Below are 18,932 nucleotides of genomic sequence, written 5' to 3'. Positions count from 1 at the left end.
TCTTTCCCTCCTCATTTCCTCCTTAACCCCCTCAACTTCTCTCCATTCCAAATTCTTTCACCTCCTTCTCATCTGGGGTCCATGAAATTGTGTTTGAGAGCCAAGGCTAAATGTGTCTCCCACTTATGAGTGCCCAAAGAACGTAATCCCCCAAGGTGCAATCTGTCTCAGGCCAGAATGATGGAGCACCCAGGAGGCCACCAAGCTGTAAGCCTGGCAGCCTGACTCGGAGCATCTCCCAAGTACGCAGGTCTTTGTACAAAGAACAGGATGGAGGGATCCAGGGCAGGACCCACCTTGATCTTCATGGTACTGGGGGCCAGGGCTGTGATCTCCTTCTGCATTCTGTCAGCAATGCCGGGGTACATGGTTGTACCCCCAGAGAGGACATTGTTGGCATATAAATCCTTGCGGATGTCAATGTCACACTTCATGATGGAATTGTAGGTTGTTTCATGAATTCCAGCTGACTCCATGCCTAGTAGAGATCACAGTAGCTAGTCAGCATCCACCACGCCGCACCTACAGCTCCTCAGGTGACCCTTCTGTTGATGCAGCTACCCTGGTTCACCTCAGTCACCTCCCTAATGGATTATAAGATCAGACTCTCTAACTGGTCATCGCCCTGCCTTGAGTTTCCCCCAGTTCTGACTGATTTTTCACACTGTTCCCTGATGAATATTTCTAAAGGAATACCTTCATTGTATCACTTTTTTCACAGATTTATTGAGATATAATTCATGTACCATAATATTCACCCCTTTAAAGTGTATAGTTCACTAGTTTTTAGTGTATTCACAGAGTTGTGCAACCATCACCACAATCTAATTTTAGAACGTGTTTAATACCCCCCAAATAAACTCCATGCCCATTAGCAGACACTCTCCATTTTCCCCTGCACTCCTTCCCCAGCCTTAGGCAACCACTAATCTATTTTCTATCTCTATAGATTTGCCTATTCTGGACATCTCATATAAATGGAACCATACAATATTTGTTCTTTTGTGTCTGGCTCCTTTCACGTAGCATAGTGTTTGCAAGGTTCATCCATGTTATAGTCTGTTATAGCCAAATAATATTCCATTGTATGGATACGCCCATCATATCATCTTTGCCTATTGGTTGACATCTAGCTACCTTAGTCTGGCACCAAGATCTTCCACAGTAAAAGGTCCTGCCTGCCATACCAGCTCCTGCCCACTTACCTGGGGTCCCCCATCTCCAGTCTTTTTTCCATGTGATATAATTCGACACTGTAGATAGAGGAATCTTCCTAAAGTGAAATACTGACTTTGCTACTCTGCTGTCTAAAAACTTCCAGGGGCTCTACATTGCTGATATGATTAACCCCCACGCTCTTTGTGTGGTCCAGTGGCTCTCTCGTTTCCTCTGTGTGCAAACACACAGACACACAGACACACACACACACACCTCACCCATCATGTCCCAAATAGAATATGACTTGTCACTCCTCCACAATTTGCACATACCTTTCCATTTGCCTTGCATGCCATTCCCTACTCTGCACTCCTTCCATTCCCAGATACCATAAAATGATACTCATTCTTCAAGGTTCTATTCAAATATTCACCGTCTCTGAGAAGCCTTCCCTGATTTCTTAGGCCTATAGCACTTTGTCCAGTTTGCTATTTACCACTACACTATATGTCAACATTAGCTTACAGGCCTTTCTCTTCTCTTTCTCTCTTCTCAAGAAAGTAGTTATCCTTGTATTAAATATTATCTTATTTAATCCTTGTGGCAACCCTATCTAGTAGGTACTATCATAATTTCCACTTTATAGATAAGAAAACTGAGGTTTGAATAAGGTAACATGTCCAAGGTACAGCACTTGAAGGAGCAGAATCAGGATTTAAAACCAGGTCTGATCCCCAAACTCACCCTGTTTACTGCTATAGGTTTCAGACCCCATGATTTAAATGTTGAGGGATCCAAGAAATATTTTATGTTTTAATCTCATTCTTAGTTTCATGTTTATATTCCATCCCACTTTTCCTTTATTTTGATTTCCTTACCCTTATATTTAAAATTAGATTTTTATCTAGTTGTATTGTTTATGTATTTTTGGTCCTTCCTGGAAAAATATAGGCTAAGTATAAGCAATAAACAGTGTGAGTGACTCCTGGTGTTTCTCTTTCCATCCCTGCCCTCCTAATTGGCCAGGACTACAGGCCGAGCCTCACCAATGAAGGAGGGCTGGAAGAGGGTCTCGGGGCAGCGGAAGCGCTCATTGCCAATGGTGATGACCTGCCCATCTGGCAGCTCGTAGCTCTTCTCCAGGGAGGAAGAGGAGGCTGCTGTGGCCATCTCATTCTCAAAGTCCAGGGCCACATAGCACAGCTTCTCCTTGATGTCTCGCACAATTTCTCGCTCAGCTAGAAAGAGTAGAAATGACAGAGAGTAGATACTCAGCTCTGTTAGTTTGGTTGTCCCATTTTGATCTCCATGAAAACGTCTTCCTTCTCTTTTGGGTTCAGTCTCAAGAGGAATGTTAATGTTTTCATTCCTCTTTCTAAAGTGAAAGTTCAAAATCTTGATTCCCAAGCAAAACTTTGTATGTGCTTTTTGTCTTGCTCTCATCACTCAGCCCTGACAAAGCTGCAGGCCTTCCTGAGGGCCTTTCAGGACACATTTCCCATCTAGATGGAGGCTTATATGCTGGGATTGTACAGAATGTAGGAAGACTCCTACCTAAAACCTCTTCCTGCCCAGGGGGCCACTTTCCCTTAGAAATTCAGACCTTACTTATTCCATTTGTCCTCAGACAAACAATAAACCCCCTAGGTAATGAAATGTGCCACCAGATTCTTACCACCATTCTGCCAAATAAAAACTAGCTCTGATCCTGGTGTGGACATGGACAGAGGTAGCAGGTCCCTGGGGAGCGAAGGAGTGCTGTGAAAGCACACTTAAAAGAGGGAAAAGCCAAGCGCTTCTTAGGATGAGTAGGTCTAAGCCTTGTCTCCCTCCCCAAGGTGTCTTGGTTGGGAACATTCCTCCTTAAATAAGGCTGCCCTGACTATCTGGTCTGGTCTAGGGGCCCAGCCCCAGCCTAGGGCCTCCCCGTTTACCCTAAAAGAGTTTGAGGACACAGGGCCACTGACTTCTCATTAGTCATGAGAATTTCTGGTCCTAGATCAGACTTGGTTCTGAGCTCAAGTCAAGTCCAGAAAGAGTCTGGGTACCTGTGGTCACAAAGGAATAGCCTCTCTCTGTGAGGATCTTCATGAGGTAGTCTGTGAGGTCGCGGCCAGCCAGATCAAGGCGCATGATGGCATGGGGCAGTGCGTAGCCCTCGTAGATCGGGACATTGTGGGTGACACCGTCCCCTGAATCCAGGACAATGCCTAAGGACAGAGAGGATAAGACCTATGAAAACCTTTAGTATTTTCTTTCATCTGTCTCTTTCTGGGACCTGTTACCGAAAGATCTTCAACTACCATATTTTTCTTTAGCAGCTAGAAAATTCACCCATGGTAAGAATTATCAATCATATTTTTTGTGTACATCAATTTTTGTGTATATCGGTTTGTTTTCCCAAATGAGACTGTAGGCATCTGGAAGGCAAGTAAAATGTCTCCTCTTCTTATATTCCTTGAAACACTTTCACAAAAATGCACACGTCAATTGGCATCTAGGCTGCACGTTCTTTAGTGAGACTGGATAATGTGCATATCCTTCAGGCATCAAACTAACACATATGTAGTGCTAAAAGGACTATACAAACCAGCTTGAAAAAAAATAACATTCTCTACTGATGAAACTTTTAGTAAACCATGAAAGGAAATAAGTTTTCTCAATGTGATAAGAAATCTCTCCTGATCCAACAGCCACATAATTGATGGGGAAACACTACAATATTGTTACTGTATTATTATTATTTAATATTGTCCTGGATGCTCTAGCCAATGCAGTATGACAGAAAATACAAATAAGAGGTACTATCATCAAAAGGGAAGAGAATCATCATTATTTGCAGATAACGTGGTTGTATACTTAGAAGACCTAAGAGAACCAACTGAGAAATGATTACAGTTAATCAGATGATTCAGTAAGAGCCAGATCCAAAATAAATATCCAGGGATCAGCAGCTTACTCTTATACAAGGATGTTGGTCACAGCATATTTTATAATAAAAAATAAAAATTGGAGACAACCTAAAGGTCCTGCAATAGAGAAATGGTAAAATAAATCAATCAATCATGGAACCATCACACAATGACTACCATGTGGCCACTGAACATGACGTTCACAGCATAAAACCAAGCGCAAAGCACAGGATACAGAACTGCATATACCTATATTTCCCCATCACCATCCTTATCACCCGCAGTGAAATTATCCTTTACTTTTATCTCTCCTCCACTAGGCTGTTAGCTCCATAATAGCTGGTCTGTCTTGTTTGACAGTGTGTGCCCATGGCCTGTAGAGTTTGGCACATGGTAGGGAGTAATGGAAAATATTTGAATGAATGAATAAATGGACAAATCAATGAATACATGAATGAATGTTTGAAAGATGTTCAGAAGCAACTGACAAAGGATTAATCTCCAAAATTTACAAGCAGCTCATGCAGCTCAATAACAAAAAAACAAACAACCCAATCCAAAAATGGGCAGAAGACCTAAATAGACATTTCTCCAAAGAAGACATACAGATGGCCAACAAACACATAAAAGAATGCCCAACATCATTAATCATTAGAGAAATGCAAGTCAAAACTACAATGAGATATCATCTCACACCAGTCAGAATGACCATCATCAAAAAATCTAGAAACAATAAATGCTGGAGAGGGTGTGGAGAAAAAGGAACACTCTTGCACTGCTGGTGGGAATGTGAATTGGTACAGCCACTATGGAGAACAGTTTGGAGGTTCCTTAAAAAACTACAAATAGAGCTACCATATGACCCAGCAATCCCACTACTGGGCATATACCCTGAGAAAACCATAATTCAAAAAGAGTCATGTACCAAAATGTTAATTGCAGCTCTATTTACAATAGCCCAGAGATGGAAACAACCTAAGTGTCCATCATCGGATGAATGCATAAAGAAGATGTGGCACATATATACAATGAAATATTATTCAGCCATAAAAAGAAACGAAATTGAGCTATTTGTAATGAGGTGGATAGATCTAGAGTCTGTCATACAGAGTGAAGTAAGTCAGAAAGAGAAGGACAAATACCGTATGCTAACACATATATATGGAATTTAAGAAAAAAAAAATGTTATGAAGAACCTAGGGGTAAAACAGCAATAAAGACAGAGACCTACTGGAGAACAGACTTGAGGATATGGGGAGGGGGAAGGGTAAGCCAGAGAGATTCATGGATATATATACACTAACAAACGTAAGGTAGATAGATAGTGGGAAGCAGCCACATAGCACAGGGAGATCAGCTTGGTGCTTTGTGACCGCCTGGAGGGGTGGGATAGGGAGGGTGGGAGGGAGGGAGACGCAAGAGGGAAGAGATATGGGAACATATGCATATGTATAACTGATTCACTTTGTTATAAAGCAGAAACTAACACACCATTGTAAAGCAATTATAGCCCAATAAAGATGTAAAAAAAAAAAAAAGAAAGAAAGATGTTCATGCAAGCTGTCATGCCCCTATTAAAAATCACTTTATTTTGAAGTTCCCTCTGTTTCCCTGAGCTCCTTTCTATACCAAGGCCACATCGTACTTACACATCCAACATCACAGGTTCTGCTATTGCTGCTTCATGAGCAGAAACATTCTAGCATTGTTGGAAAGGGTGTGCAAGCTCCCAGACTAACTACTGTGAGGGAAATGGCCCTTGCAGGTTGTACTAGTCATGGTTTGTTCATGTAAGTTCTTTCCAGCTATACTGGGTAGACTCACATCTGCATTATACATGGGCTTCCCTTCTGTTATCCCTAACCAAGGTTTCCCTTGGACTTTGACTGTCCCACTGATTGTTCTGAACAGGAATCTCTGCAAGAGCCCAGCTTTCCCTTCCTCCCTCTCAAGTCAGAAAGGGAACGGGTTACAGGGCTACTCACCTGTCGTGCGGCCAGAAGCATAGAGGGAGAGCACAGCTTGAATGGCGACGTACATGGCAGGGACATTGAAGGTTTCAAACATGATCTGAAAGAACAATGCAGAGTAGAAGACTATCTGGCAGAAATCACAGCACCTCTTGGTCCACAAAATGGTTTGTAATTTTATTAAGGGTAGGAACTGTGCTTATTTACCCCACTCCCACCTCCCTTAGGTTCTGGCATGGACTACAAACATAGCAATTCTCAAAAAAATTCTGTTGCATTGATGCATGAATGGGAGAAAGAATCTGGCCAAGCAGCCATGTTGTGTTCTTGTGCCAGTGTTCAAGTCTTCCTGGCCTTTTACCTGGGTCATCTTCTCCCTGTTGGCCTTGGGATTTAGGGGGGCCTCCGTAAGCAGGGTGGGGTGCTCCTCAGGTGCTACCCGCAGCTCATTGTAGAAGGAGTGGTGCCAGATCTGGTTGGGACAAAAGTCAAATGAGTCCAGCAGACTCCCAGTGGGCTGGAGACTTCCTATGGACATGCCCATGCTGGGGGAGGATGGCACAATGTTCTCAGAATGGACTAGATCTGGAGAGGAGGCCTGTCAGCCATGGGAATTTCTGATTGCTCTTTAGAGGTTATATTCCTTCTCAACAAGGCCCCAGACAGGACTCAGACCTGGGGCCAATATACTTAGTGTGTTGATTATTTCTGTCTGACCTTGGCTCCTATTTACACCTCTCCCTTGTCTCCCCTGCTTTGTGCCCTGAGGGACAAGGCCCTCTGCAGCTCTCTGGTTTCTGGCTGTGTTTGGCTGATAGAAGATACCAGCAAGAGGTTGGAGAGTGGGAGTGGGGAGAAGGGCAGGGTGATTTCCCGGCAACCCTGTGGCCTCCCTGAGCACAGCTCCTGTTGCGCAGCCCCTCCTCAGGCTCCAGCTCTCACTGAGCTCTAGTCATGCTGCTCTTGCCCTTCAGCCTTCCAGCTGTAAGAGCTTCCCTCTGTTGCTGGTACTTGAGCGCCTCTGCATCCCTTTCTGGTTCCCTAACCTTGCTCACACCTCTGTAAGTAGTCCTTCCTTAAATTAATTTCAGAACCCCAGCTGAGTGTATACTGTCTCCTTCTGAAGCCTGACAGATATGCATTAACTGTCAATGTCTGTAATTGACCAGGCTGTTCTTTAAAGCAGGGTTTCTCAACCTCAGCGCTTTGACATTTTAAGTTCAATAATTCTTCGTTGTGGGGGGGCTGAAGTGCATTAAGGGATGTTTAGCAGCATCTCCGTGTTCCACCCACTAGATGCCAGTAGCACTTCTCCAGCTGTGAGGGGCAAAAATGTCTCCAGACATTGCCAAATGCCCCTGGGAGACAAAATCGCCCCGGTTGAGAATCACTGCTTTAGAGGAAGTTACTTCTTCCCGCTGTGTACTGTTCCCTCTTTAGTGATCCAGGACAGCAAACAGGAGGCTTTATTTCAGAGGAATTTGGCAAAGAGTGGCAGGGACACAGGGCTTTGATTTCTTCAGAGGTGAGGCACAGGGTCCTCTGATTCCATTGTACCCACGTATTTAGGGACCCCTGGCTTTGTGCTAGGATGGTGCTAAATGTGATCTTAGTTTCAAAGTCTGGAGGGGAGAAAGGCAGTCAAAAAGACAAAATACAAGACACGTCCATATTTTAATGAAGGAAGAGGCAGGAGAAGTTCGTTTTCCAGGAGATTTGAGTAGGCCCTGAAGGCAAAGGAAGGTCTCCAGAGACTGAGGAGGGCATCTGAGGCAGAGCAAATGGCACAAGCAGAGGCCCTGGGCTGTGGAGGTGTCACAGGAGACATGAAGGAGATGGCAATTAGGCTTAATAATGTGATGTCAGTATTTCCTCAAATGTGGGCCCCAGATGCTTTGGGATAATTTTTATAGGTGCAGGTTCCTAGGCTGTATCCTAAGCCCACATGTCAGAATCTCTGGGTGGGAAGGGAAAGCTGGGAAGAAGTGAGAGAGTGGCATGGACATATATACACTACCAAATGTAAAATAGAGAGCTAGTGGGAAGCAGCCGCATAGCACAGGGAGATCAGCTCAGTGCTTTGTGACCAGCTAGAGGGGTGAGATAGAGAGGGTGGGAGGGAGTCTCAAAAGGGAGGGGATATGGGGCTATATGTATATTTATAGCTGCGTCAGTTTGGTGTACTGCAGAAACTAACACACCATTGTAAAGCAATTATACTCCAATAAATATGTAAAAAAAAAAAAAGAATCTTTGGGTGTTGGGCCCAAGCATCTGCACTTCATCTTCATTTCCGGAAGCTTTTATAAAGTACTTTAAAAGTTAAAGATGTTGACAATTTTTAAATTAGGAAAATATTATTGGCTCAAATATTATTGAGTTTTTCTTATTCATTTTATTCTCATAAATTTTGTCTTATTTATTTTTCCACACTTTATGATTATCTTGCATAATTAAAACTCGTGATATTTTTAGTCAAACTCATAGAAGCAGAGAGTAAAACGGTAGCTACTAGGAGCTGGGGGAAGGGAAAAGAGAGGCTATCTTAGTCAAGGCATACGAAGTGTCAATTATGCGGGATGAGTAAATTCTGGAGATCTAACATAATATATTAGCATGGTGACTAAAGATAGCAATGCTGTCCTGTATACTTGAAATTTGCTAAGAGGGTAAATCCTAAGTGTTCTCACTGCAAGGGAAAAAAAAAACACACAAACTATGTGAGGTAGTAGATATGTTAATTAGCTTGAATATGGTGACTATTACATAATGTATACACATATCAAATCATCAAGTTGTATACCTTAAATATATACATATATTTATATATGCGGTACGCGGGCCTCCCACTGTTGTGGCCTCTCCCGCTGCAGAGCACAGGCTCCGGACGCGCAGGCTCAGCGGCCATGGCTCATGGGCCCAGCCGCTCCGCGGCCTGTGGGATCTTCCCGGACCAGGGCACGAACCCGTGTCCCCTGCATTGGCAGGCGGACTCCCAACCACTGAGCCACCAGGGAAGCCCATACAGTTTTTTAAATTGTGAGATTTTTGTTAGAATGGCAATGAGCCTATAAATTAATTTGAGAAGATTTGACAGCTTTACCCTATTCAGTTTTTCTTTTAAGGCACATAATTTATTTTAGGGGTTTCTTTAAAGAGTTCATATTACTACTGTGAATAAAATATTTTGTCTATTATGTTTTCAAATTAGATATCATTAGAAATATAATAATATGTGCCACGTATTGAGCATTAAGTATGTTCCATGCCTTGGGATTATACTAAATATTTGCCTAGTTCAACCTCCAAAGCAACCTAATGAAGAAAGTATTTTTATTTCCACAAATAAGGAAGCTGAGGCTTAGAGGGAGGGATTTGCTCCTAGATCTCCCTGCCACTGAGTCCAGTGTCTGTGCTCTTAACCATCCCACAGAGTGAAGCAAGAGCTATTGTATTTTTATCTATTTATGTCACATTCAGAGTGACTGAATCTAGGGTTTAGAGAAATTGAATCTAGGGTTTAGAGAAAAGTAGATGTGTACTACAGATTTCAAATCAGCTTTCTTTATTCCCAGTTGCAGTCTGCTCAATAAGCCCTCTATTACATTTCAAAAGACAGTCATTGCAGAAACAAGAATTCTCAGACAACTGTCAGTGGAATTTATCAAAAGAATATTCGAAATATTGTACAGCAACTATACTTCAATTAAAAAAAAGAATATTAGAAAGGCTCTATTAGCATTTTGCACGTGATTTTGTGGAACACAAACTACCATTTAAAAATTACCACCCCCCCCCCGGCCTTCCCTGGTGGCGCAGTGGTTGGGAATCTGCCTGCCGATGCAGGGGACATGGGTTTGTGCCCCGGTCCGGGAGGATCCCGCATGCTGCGGAGCAGCTGGGCCCGTGAGCCATGGCCACTGAGTCTGTGCACCCGGAGCCTGTGCTCCTCAACGGAAGAGGCCACAACAGTGAGAGGCCCGCGTACCACAAAAAAAAAAAAAAAAAAAATTATCCCCCACGTCTTCTTTTTTAAAAATATTTTATTTTCATTTATCATTTACAGGTGGTTTGTTCCTGATATTTATATTTTCTAGGTATCTAGTGAGAGTTTGATCTTTTTTAGGGTGGGCAGGGGATGTGGCATGCGGGATCTTAGTTCCCAGACCAGGGATCGAACTCCCGCCCCCTGCAGCGGAAGCGTGGAGTCCTTACCGCTGGGCTGCCAGGGAAGGCGCCCCCTCAACATCTTCTGACATGAAAAAAGCTTCTAGAAACCGGTAGAGGTTCCTATTTAAATTTTTCACTAGAGAAGCATCATACTAATATAGCATCAACGCACCTATCTGAGGTCATGACAGGGAAAATAAAGGGGAGAAAGCTATTTGCCTTTCTGGAAGCAGCAGAGCATTTTAAAGAAGGATAAGCACTGCGCTGGAGTGAAAGCTGGAAAGGATAAAGCTGGGACTTAGGCGGGACCAGGTCCGCAAAGGCCAGACAGTGAGTTAGGAACCTACTGTTGGTTAGTGAAGAGTCTGAGGAGATGAGTGACATGATCTGGTCTGTTTTTAGAAAGACAAGCTTTGCAGAAGTGCAGAGAATGAATTAGGTGAGTGAGGCAGGAGACAAAGAAATCAGTCAGGAAGCCATTGGAATCGTCTAGTGAGAGATGTTGGCAGCTGAGGCTGGGGAATGCCCAGGGGGATGGACAGGAAGGAAAGAAGGATGTGAGAAACATTGCAGAGGAAGAGTTGACAGAGCAGAGGGTGGGTCTTGATGATGTTAAAATGAGCACACTAAAGGGCGAGTCCACCAATACCTTCTCCATGTCATCCCAGTTGGTGATGATGCCGTGTTCGATGGGGTATTTGAGAGTTAGGATCCCTCGCTTGCTCTGAGCCTCATCCCCCACGTAGCTGTCTTTCTGGCCCATTCCCACCATTACACCCTGCAATGCAAAAGAGAACAGAATTGGCTGAGAGCTCCACTTAGAGGGATTCAGGTATTGGAGGGTCTCTGAATAAGGTTAAAGATAGGGAAAATGTCCTTCCCCTGGAAACTGGACTGAAGGAGACAGGGTGAGGCAGGTACCAATGAATGTGGAGATGGCAGGAGGGAAGGCGGAGGATTTCTTGTCTCTCTTCTCTGTCCTAAAACAATGTCATTTTCTGAGAGAACAGGGCCCATCCATACACGTCTTCCTCTTACCTTACCTTACTTAGCACACACACACACGCACACACGCACACACGCACACACGCGTGCAGCTCAGCATAAACTCCACAGTGCAGTGCGTCCTCCTACTAACTCAAAGCCTTGGGTCCAGATGAACATATACCTGGTGGCGAGGGCGACCCACAATGGAAGGAAAGACAGCCCGGGGGGCGTCATCTCCTGCAAAGCCAGCCTTGCACAGGCCAGAGCCATTGTCACACACGAGCGCGGTGGTCTCCTCTTCACACATGGTGAGTGTGGCCGAGTGAACCAGGGGCTAGAGCACCTAGGGAACTGGGGAGAAGAGAGGTAATTGGCCACTTGTCAAAATCATGTTGGAGACAGTATTCTTGGCTGTCTTGGGGCCTGACCCCATCGGCAACCAGGACCTAGTTCCAGGAGGGACAGGTGTGGACCTGGCCCCTTACTCTCTGGCATTTGGGCTTCTTCTCTCTACCCTACTGTTTTGGGCTGAACTGTTTACTCCTCAATTTCTATGTTGATGTCCTAACCCTAGTACCTCAGAGTGTGACTGTATTTGGGGATAAGACCTTTAAAGGGGTAATTAAAGTAAAATTAGGTCATTAATCCAATATGACTGGTGTCAAATATGCCTAATTCAATAGAACAGGTATCTTTATAAGAGGAAACTGGAACACGGACACACAGAGAGGGAAGATCATGTGAAGACACAGCAAGAAGACAAATCATCTCCAAGCCAAGTTGAGAGGCCTCAGGAGAAACCAGCCCTGCTGATACCTTGACTTCAGACTTCTAACCTCCAGAACTGTGAAAAAATAAATTTCCCTTGTTTAAGCCAGTCTGTGGTACTTTATTATGGCAGCCCTAGCAAATTAATCCACCTGCCTCTCGAAGACCTGAAATGACTACAAAGCATTAATCCAATGGAAAGAATCTCTAAAGACTTGAAGTTTAGAAAAGGAATTGAAAAAATTTGCAGTAAACATAATTAAGGGTTATTATTTGCTATATAAAAGAACTCCTACAAATTAATAAGAAAGAAGTAAATAGCCCAAAAGAAAAAAATAAAAAGACTATGAATAGATAATTGACAGAAAATGAAATGCAAACACCCAACAATTACATGAAAAGATGTTCCGCCTCACTAGCTATCAGGAAATGCAAATGAAATAAGACCATTTTCACCCATCGTATTGTTAAGATTCAAAGTTTTATTATAGGTGTTGGCAAAGTTGTGGGAACACTGGCACTCTTTAATCAGAGAAACACACCAACACACAATCTGGTACTACCCAAAAGTCCCTTGTGGGATACTGTACTGAGGTTAAGAGAAGGGCCAGGCAGATCGACGTGGACTAATGTGGATAGATTTCAAAACCATTCTGCTGAGTGAACAAAGCAAGTTGCAGAATAGAATGTCCAGCATAAAACCATTTATGAGTTCTTTTTAGAGCACAAAACAATATTGTGCATTTTCCATAATTTTCTTTTTGTGTGGATTTGAACACACAGAAAAAAGTTCTGGAAAAAAAAAAGTCTAAGACTGATCATAGTGGTTACCTGAAAGTGGGAAGGGGACTGAGAGGAGAAGTGCCGTAATGTTTTAATTGTTAACAAGGAGACTGTATCCATGTATAGTTTATAATTAAAATCAATCATACATATCATTAAGGAAAAAAAGATGCAGGTGAAAATGTGCAATCCTAAGGGTAGGAGCCCCTTGAGGAAGACAGGGCAGCCTGAGAGGAGAGAGGAAAGTGAGAGAATTTGTGATGGGACTCACTGTCCCTGTTGCTTCAGATGGAGAAAAACAGAGAAGTCCTTCCTCCAATGCTGATATCTGAATTGGGACGACTGCAAAGTGACGAGGGAATGAATTTTTCTAATGTCTGTTGCAGGTTTTCTTTCTTTGGGTGAGGGGCAGTGTAAAAAGGCCACACCCGACAAATTCTTGGCACTTGGTGAAGCAAGAGAAGCAATGGCAGCTCAGGAGATGGTGTGCGGATTGCCTTCCAGCCTGAGAAGCCCCTCAGTGGGGCAGAGTGGAAGTAGGGAGGGCCCCAGCTCCGGGGGAGGTGGGAGTCCAGAGAAGAGAGGCATGGAGAGAGAAGGTGGCTGCAGAGGACAGCCCACCAAGCTTCATTTGGAACGAGACGCAGGAGGGGAAGAAGAGAGCTGCCCTAGACACCTGGGACACTGGTCCTCCAACACCCTTACGTGGAAGGAGGACAGCAAATACCATGACCAAAGCAAAGAGGAGACAGAGTCACAGGCCTGAGAACGGGAGGTCAGAAAGGCTACCTAGAGACTGAGCAGAAGCTTATTAACACAGTTTGCAGGCTAAAAGGAAGCCCTTGCCTGTTATATTCAAAGCAGTGTGCACACTAGGGGAGAGGCCCACTGTGACTTCTTGAATCCAGCTCTGCTTGTCCTTGCTGACACTCACGATCACCCATGGTCAAAGTGATCAAGTCCCAGTTCTCGCACTTGGCCTACAAGGCCCAACAGGGTCTGGCCCCTGCCTGTGGCTCCAGGCTCATCTCCCCCCTGACAACTCCTTGGCCTTCTCACTCTGGCTATGTGGAGTTCCTTTCCATTCTCCAAATGTGTCATCTTGTCTCCCTTCTGGCCCTTTAGACACAGGGTCTGGAATACCCTTCGCCCAACCTATTTGCTACTGACTCCCATCACCTGTCAGGCCTCTGCATCAACACTGCATTTTCAATCTCTCTGGCCCACCGGTCTCAGTGGCCCTTCTTCTTTGCCCCACAGCACCTTGAACTTGTCCCAGCAATGATCAACTCTGCACATCTGGACTCATCTGTAGCTCTGTAAAGGCAGGAGCTGGGCCTGTCCTGTTCTCCAGTGATTCTTCTGTAAGCCTAGCACAATGTCTGGCACAGGGTGGACTCTTAAACCTTTTTTTATCCAGATGAATGAGTGAATGAATCAATGGATGTCAAGGAGAAGGATTTTCAGAATAACAAAGGTAGAACAAACACTGGTGAGAGGACACTGGTCTGAGATGAGGTGGAGATTGAAGGAAAGTACTTAGTTGTTCAAAACAATGTTGTCTCTGGTCTGAACAGTTTCTGGATTTTAGGGAAGATCCCTAACCTTCTGCCATGTTAGACCAATGGAGAAATGGAGAGATGTCAGGAGATGGAGATGGCAAATGTTGTTCCAATATTCAAAAAGGGAAAGAAGGCAGATATCTAAAACCTCAGATAATCTTGATATGCAAATTAGGCAGGTTTCCAGAAGGTGTTATTAAAGAAAGCACTATTAAAGAAGCAGTGGGCTTCCCTGGTGGCACAGTGGTTAAGAATCTGCCTGCCCAGAAATAGAGACACAGATGTAGAGAACAAACATGTGGACACCAAGGGGGGAAAAGTGGCGGGGGTGGTGGGGTGGGAGTGGTGTGATGAATTGGGCGATTGGGATTGACATGTATACACTGATGGGTATAAAATTGATGACTAATAAGAACCTGCTGTATAAAAAATAAAATAAAATAAAATTCAAAAAAAAAAGTGAGCTTCTTCCAGGCAATTCAGAGGGAAATAGAATATAAAATTTTAGAATTTTAAAACATTTTTCCCCCTTCTGTTGTTTTCAAAGGCTTTGGGGGTGGCGGGGGGAGGTGGTGGTAGTGGGATATTGGAGTTAGAATAGCCATAACATAAAAACAGTGAATTTTACAAAGGAAAGTGAATCCCAGGAATTCTGTTCAAATAGGATAGACTCTTTTGTTGTGCTAGAGGTGTCCTGTGTTGAAGATAGTAGGCTATATGGGAGTATTTGTCTAGAAAAGAAAAAAATATATTAATTGGTATTTTATTGATGACAATAAAGTTGGAATATGATAAATAAAAAAATTTAAAAAAAAGAAGAATCCACCTGCCAACACAGGGGACACAGGTTCAATCCCTGGTCCGGGAAGATCCCACATGCCGCGGAGCAACTAAGCCCGTGCGCCACAACTACTGAGCCTGCGCTCTAGAGCCCGCGAGCCACAACTACTGAAGCCCGTGCGACTAGAGCCCGTGCTGCTCAATAAGAGAAGCCATCACAATGAGAATCCTGCACACCATAACGATGACCCAATACAGCCCAAACTAAATAAAATAAAAATAAATAAATTTTAAAAAAAAGAAGCAGTGATTTCTTGTAATTGATTAGGGTTTACCAAGAACAAATGTTGGCAGACTGACAGCCTCCCTTTTTCCACAGGACCCCCTGGCTGGAAATGCAAGAAAAGGCGGGAGACATTGAGCTTCACTTGATCTTGGCATCTGACAAATTCTCCCGTGATATCCCTATTGATAAAGCCATGTGGGCTGAACAATAAATCAGTTAGGCATATTTACAGCTGCCTGAGTTATTGTCACTGAAAGGTGTTAATTGATAGGTCACTGTCAACCTGGAGGCAAAGATATGCCTCAGAGCTCCACTCTTTTTTTTTTTAGCCACTCCGCGGCATGTGGGATCCTCCCGGACCGGGGCACGAACCCGTGTCCCCCGCATCGGCAGGCGGACTCTCAACCACTGAGCCACCAGGGAAACCCAGAGCTCCACTCTTGATCCTTTCTCATGTGACATGTTTATAAATGAGTTGGATGAAAATATAGAGTACGTGCTGATCAAATGTCCAGATAAAACACACATGTTGGCTGGAAGAATCGAAATCCGAAAGATTTCAAAAAGCAGAGAAAATGAACTGAATCCACTAAGATTAAATTTAATAGGATAAATATGAGGTTGCGGATGTGAGTCTAAATAACCAAACTGTGAAAGCTCTTGTTCAGCCTCTGTGAGCAGGACCTGGGGTCTTGTCGACAGTCTGCAGTGTGCTGGAGCCATGATAAAAGCTAACCCCACCTTCGGCCAGAGCGCTGTGTCCGGTTCTTAGGGCCACCCTTGCCAGCAGAGCTGTGGGAAGGTGGGCCCCCATTCATGGCTGACATGGCAAATTGTACTACTTTTCTAAAGGGGAATTCAAAAATACTTATCAAAAGCCTTAAAAGTGTACATATCTTTTAACTCCACAAAGACACTTCTAGGAATTCATCCTTGGGAAACACTCATGGGTGAGTGCAAAGATTTGGCCAACTTTAATGCGAAAAAGAGTTATTGAGTAATAAATAAAATGGTTTCTAAACTAGGTTCCAGAAACCTCCCTACAACAGAGAGAATATTTAATATCCTGGAAAAGGTGCAAGCTGCTTTGTTAGGTGAAACACAACATGTTCTGTGGTTCCATTTTTGGTAAAAATGTATTTTTAATTTTTAAAAATTGGGAGCCTTTCACATACATTATCTATTTAATCCTCAGAAAAGCCCTGAGGGAAGGTATTTTTAGTTCCATTTTACAGATAAGGAAACCAAGTCTCAGAGAAGTGAAAGGACTTAGCTCTCCGGCTCCTCACTGGGAGAGGCAGGGCTGGCCTCAGCCCAGGACAGGCTTTGAAGCCTGGGCTTGCACCTTCCCCACCACCTCAGTGAAACCCTCACAACTTCTCCATGTTTGGTGTTTTTGCTTCTGCCTCTCTGTCTCTCTAGCACTGTTGGCAGCAAAAGCCCTAAAACAGAAGGGCCTGTGTTCTTTTTCTCTCTGAGCCTCTGAGCCCCTCCTATGCCATGCCTAGGTCTAGATTTATGTTTACAGCCCCTGCATCGGTGTTTAGCACATAGTAGGTGCTCAGTATATGTTGGATGGCAATCCCACCACCTTCCTGGCCTTCCCCTGACAATCTGCTCTGCCCCTGTCCCTGCAAGCTGAGCTCGAGTCCCCACAGGCCAGTCTCAGGGCTGCTCGGTCATGTGGGCCTGATTTAGAACCACACAGGGACAGTCTTCTTCACAAGCTGGTCACAAAGAGTTGTGTTTCCTTGTTCTAGCCGGTGGTCCACCTTGAGGAGAAAACAACCTCGAAAGCTAGAAGGTGGCCAAGAGGCAAAGCTGCACCTCTGTGACTGTCAACCTCTGGGGTCCCCTCTCTCTTGTGACTTATAGTTCAAGCCTGTCTGGCTTTTCAGTGAAGCCTTTTGTCTCCCCTTGGAGTTCCCCACCCATAGTAAGAAAGAACGTTGGACTTTGTTTCCCAGCAGCTGAGACAGCTGGCCTGGAGTGGAGCTTGGCGTCACCCGTGCTGTGCTGCCCAGGGAGAAGGCTTGGGCCCTGGAGCCAGGCTCTCCTGGAATGTCTCTGCCAGGGGAAATTCTAAACTTCACTCAGCCACTTGCTGGTAATTTGTGGCTTGACTTGAGCGTGTCAACTGAACCAGAGCCAACGTCACTGTGGTTTCCTGGGTCACACCACTTTGCACTCGCAGAAAGCCGAGTGCACTGTTCTGGCTCTTTCAGCACGTACTACATCTGGGCTTCATTGAGGATTTCACAGAGTTAGAAACACAGCTCCCCGCTCCTCTCTGAAAAGTGGCCAAAATCCAAAGACATGATGAGCACAAAGAATTTGCTCACCCACGCATCCCCGCGGCCACCCCCAAGCAAACATGAGGTCAAGATGAGAGCCCCCTACCCTCACTCTGAAGGAGAAGGGTTTGGCTTCAGAGTTCTCTGCTGCCCTTCCTTTGCTCTCCTCGCTCTGGGCCCTCCTTCCCACGGCGAAGTCCCACGGCTCCCTCTTTGGCCTCCAGTTTCCTCAACTGTAAAATGGAAATGGTGACATCTATTTCCCATGATAACGGATCAAATGAAATAATGGAAATGAAGTGCTTTATAAATTGGAAATCAATTTAAATCAGGGAAATCAGGGTCAGCAAACCAATGCCTGTTTTTGTGAGGTCCGCGAACTAAGAATGTTTTTGACATTTTTTAATGGTTGCAAAAAAGCCAAAGAATAAGATTCTATGACCCAAGAGAATTATATGAAAATCAAATAATAAATAAAGTTCTACTGGAACGCAGCCACACCCATTCACTACATACTGTCCATGGCTGCTCCGGTACAATGGCAGAGTTGAGTAGCTCTGACAGAGACCTTTAGATTCACAAAGTCTAAAATATTGACTATCTTGCCCTCTACAGAAAAAGTTTGCCAGTCCCTTTTGTAAAGGGTTGTGAAAATAATAATTCTTATTCTCTCTCTTACTCTCCATTAGAGCTTGCTCCCCGGATGAAGCCTACCATACTGGAAGGAGATGAATTGATCCACTTCACCAATCAATGATTATTGAAGGGAAGGTTGAATTTATGCCAGTTCCCAAGGACGTTTTCATTTTAGGGGAAAGTTTGAGTCCTAAAAGGAGGGCCTTTCAGATAGTGAGATTTCAAATACTAGTTGGGGAAACATCTTGGAGTGAGGGCTTCAAATGACAAGTAAGCAGCTGCCTATTATAATCTGCAAACACATATATCCATACAATGACTTCACAAGAAACACTGCTATGGTGGAAAATTCTAGCAGCACCTCTTATTAACTTCGGGGTATCTCGACTTGGTTAATATACACTAATTAAATTAAAAATGGCCTCTGGGGTTTCCCTGGTGGCTCAGTGGTTGGGAGTCCGCCTGCCGATGCGGGGGGCGCAGGTTCGTGCCCCGGTCCGGGAAGATCCCACATGCCGCGGAGCGGCTGGATCCGTGGGCCGTGGCCGCTGGGCCTGCGCGTCTGGAGCCTGTGCTCCGCGGTGGGGGAGGCCGCGGCAGTGAGAGGCCCGCGTACCGCAAAAAAA

General features: G+C 44.4%; 1 protein-coding gene across 3 annotated transcripts in view; it reads right to left on the bottom strand.

Annotated features, from left to right (window-relative positions):
- Positions 1–18,932, bottom strand: part of ACTG2 (actin gamma 2, smooth muscle) — a 23,947-nt gene that overhangs the window by 2,509 nt on the left and 2,506 nt on the right. The window contains exons 2-8 of one of the 3 annotated variants that reach the window (XM_007459386.1): positions 11,379–11,540; positions 10,860–10,988; positions 6,402–6,512; positions 6,056–6,140; positions 3,207–3,368; positions 2,205–2,396; positions 297–478 (exon numbers count right to left, since the gene is read on the bottom strand). In XM_007459386.1, the coding sequence (XP_007459448.1) occupies positions 297–478; positions 2,205–2,396; positions 3,207–3,368; positions 6,056–6,140; positions 6,402–6,512; positions 10,860–10,988; positions 11,379–11,504 (987 nt within the window). In that variant the 5' untranslated portion in view covers positions 11,505–11,540. Of the gene's footprint in view, positions 1–296; positions 479–2,204; positions 2,397–3,206; positions 3,369–6,055; positions 6,141–6,401; positions 6,513–10,859; positions 10,989–11,378; positions 11,549–18,932 lie in introns of all 3 variants that reach the window. The other 2 variants (XM_007459387.1, XM_007459388.1) reach the window with 2 other exon arrangements.

Source organism: Lipotes vexillifer, unplaced genomic scaffold (assembly GCF_000442215.2).
Source record: "Lipotes vexillifer unplaced genomic scaffold, Lipotes_vexillifer_v1.1 scaffold51, whole genome shotgun sequence".
Classification (NCBI taxonomy): domain Eukaryota; kingdom Metazoa; phylum Chordata; class Mammalia; order Artiodactyla; family Lipotidae; genus Lipotes; species Lipotes vexillifer.
Note: the sequence above shows the minus strand (reverse complement) of the source record. Positions and strands in the feature narration are given on the sequence as shown.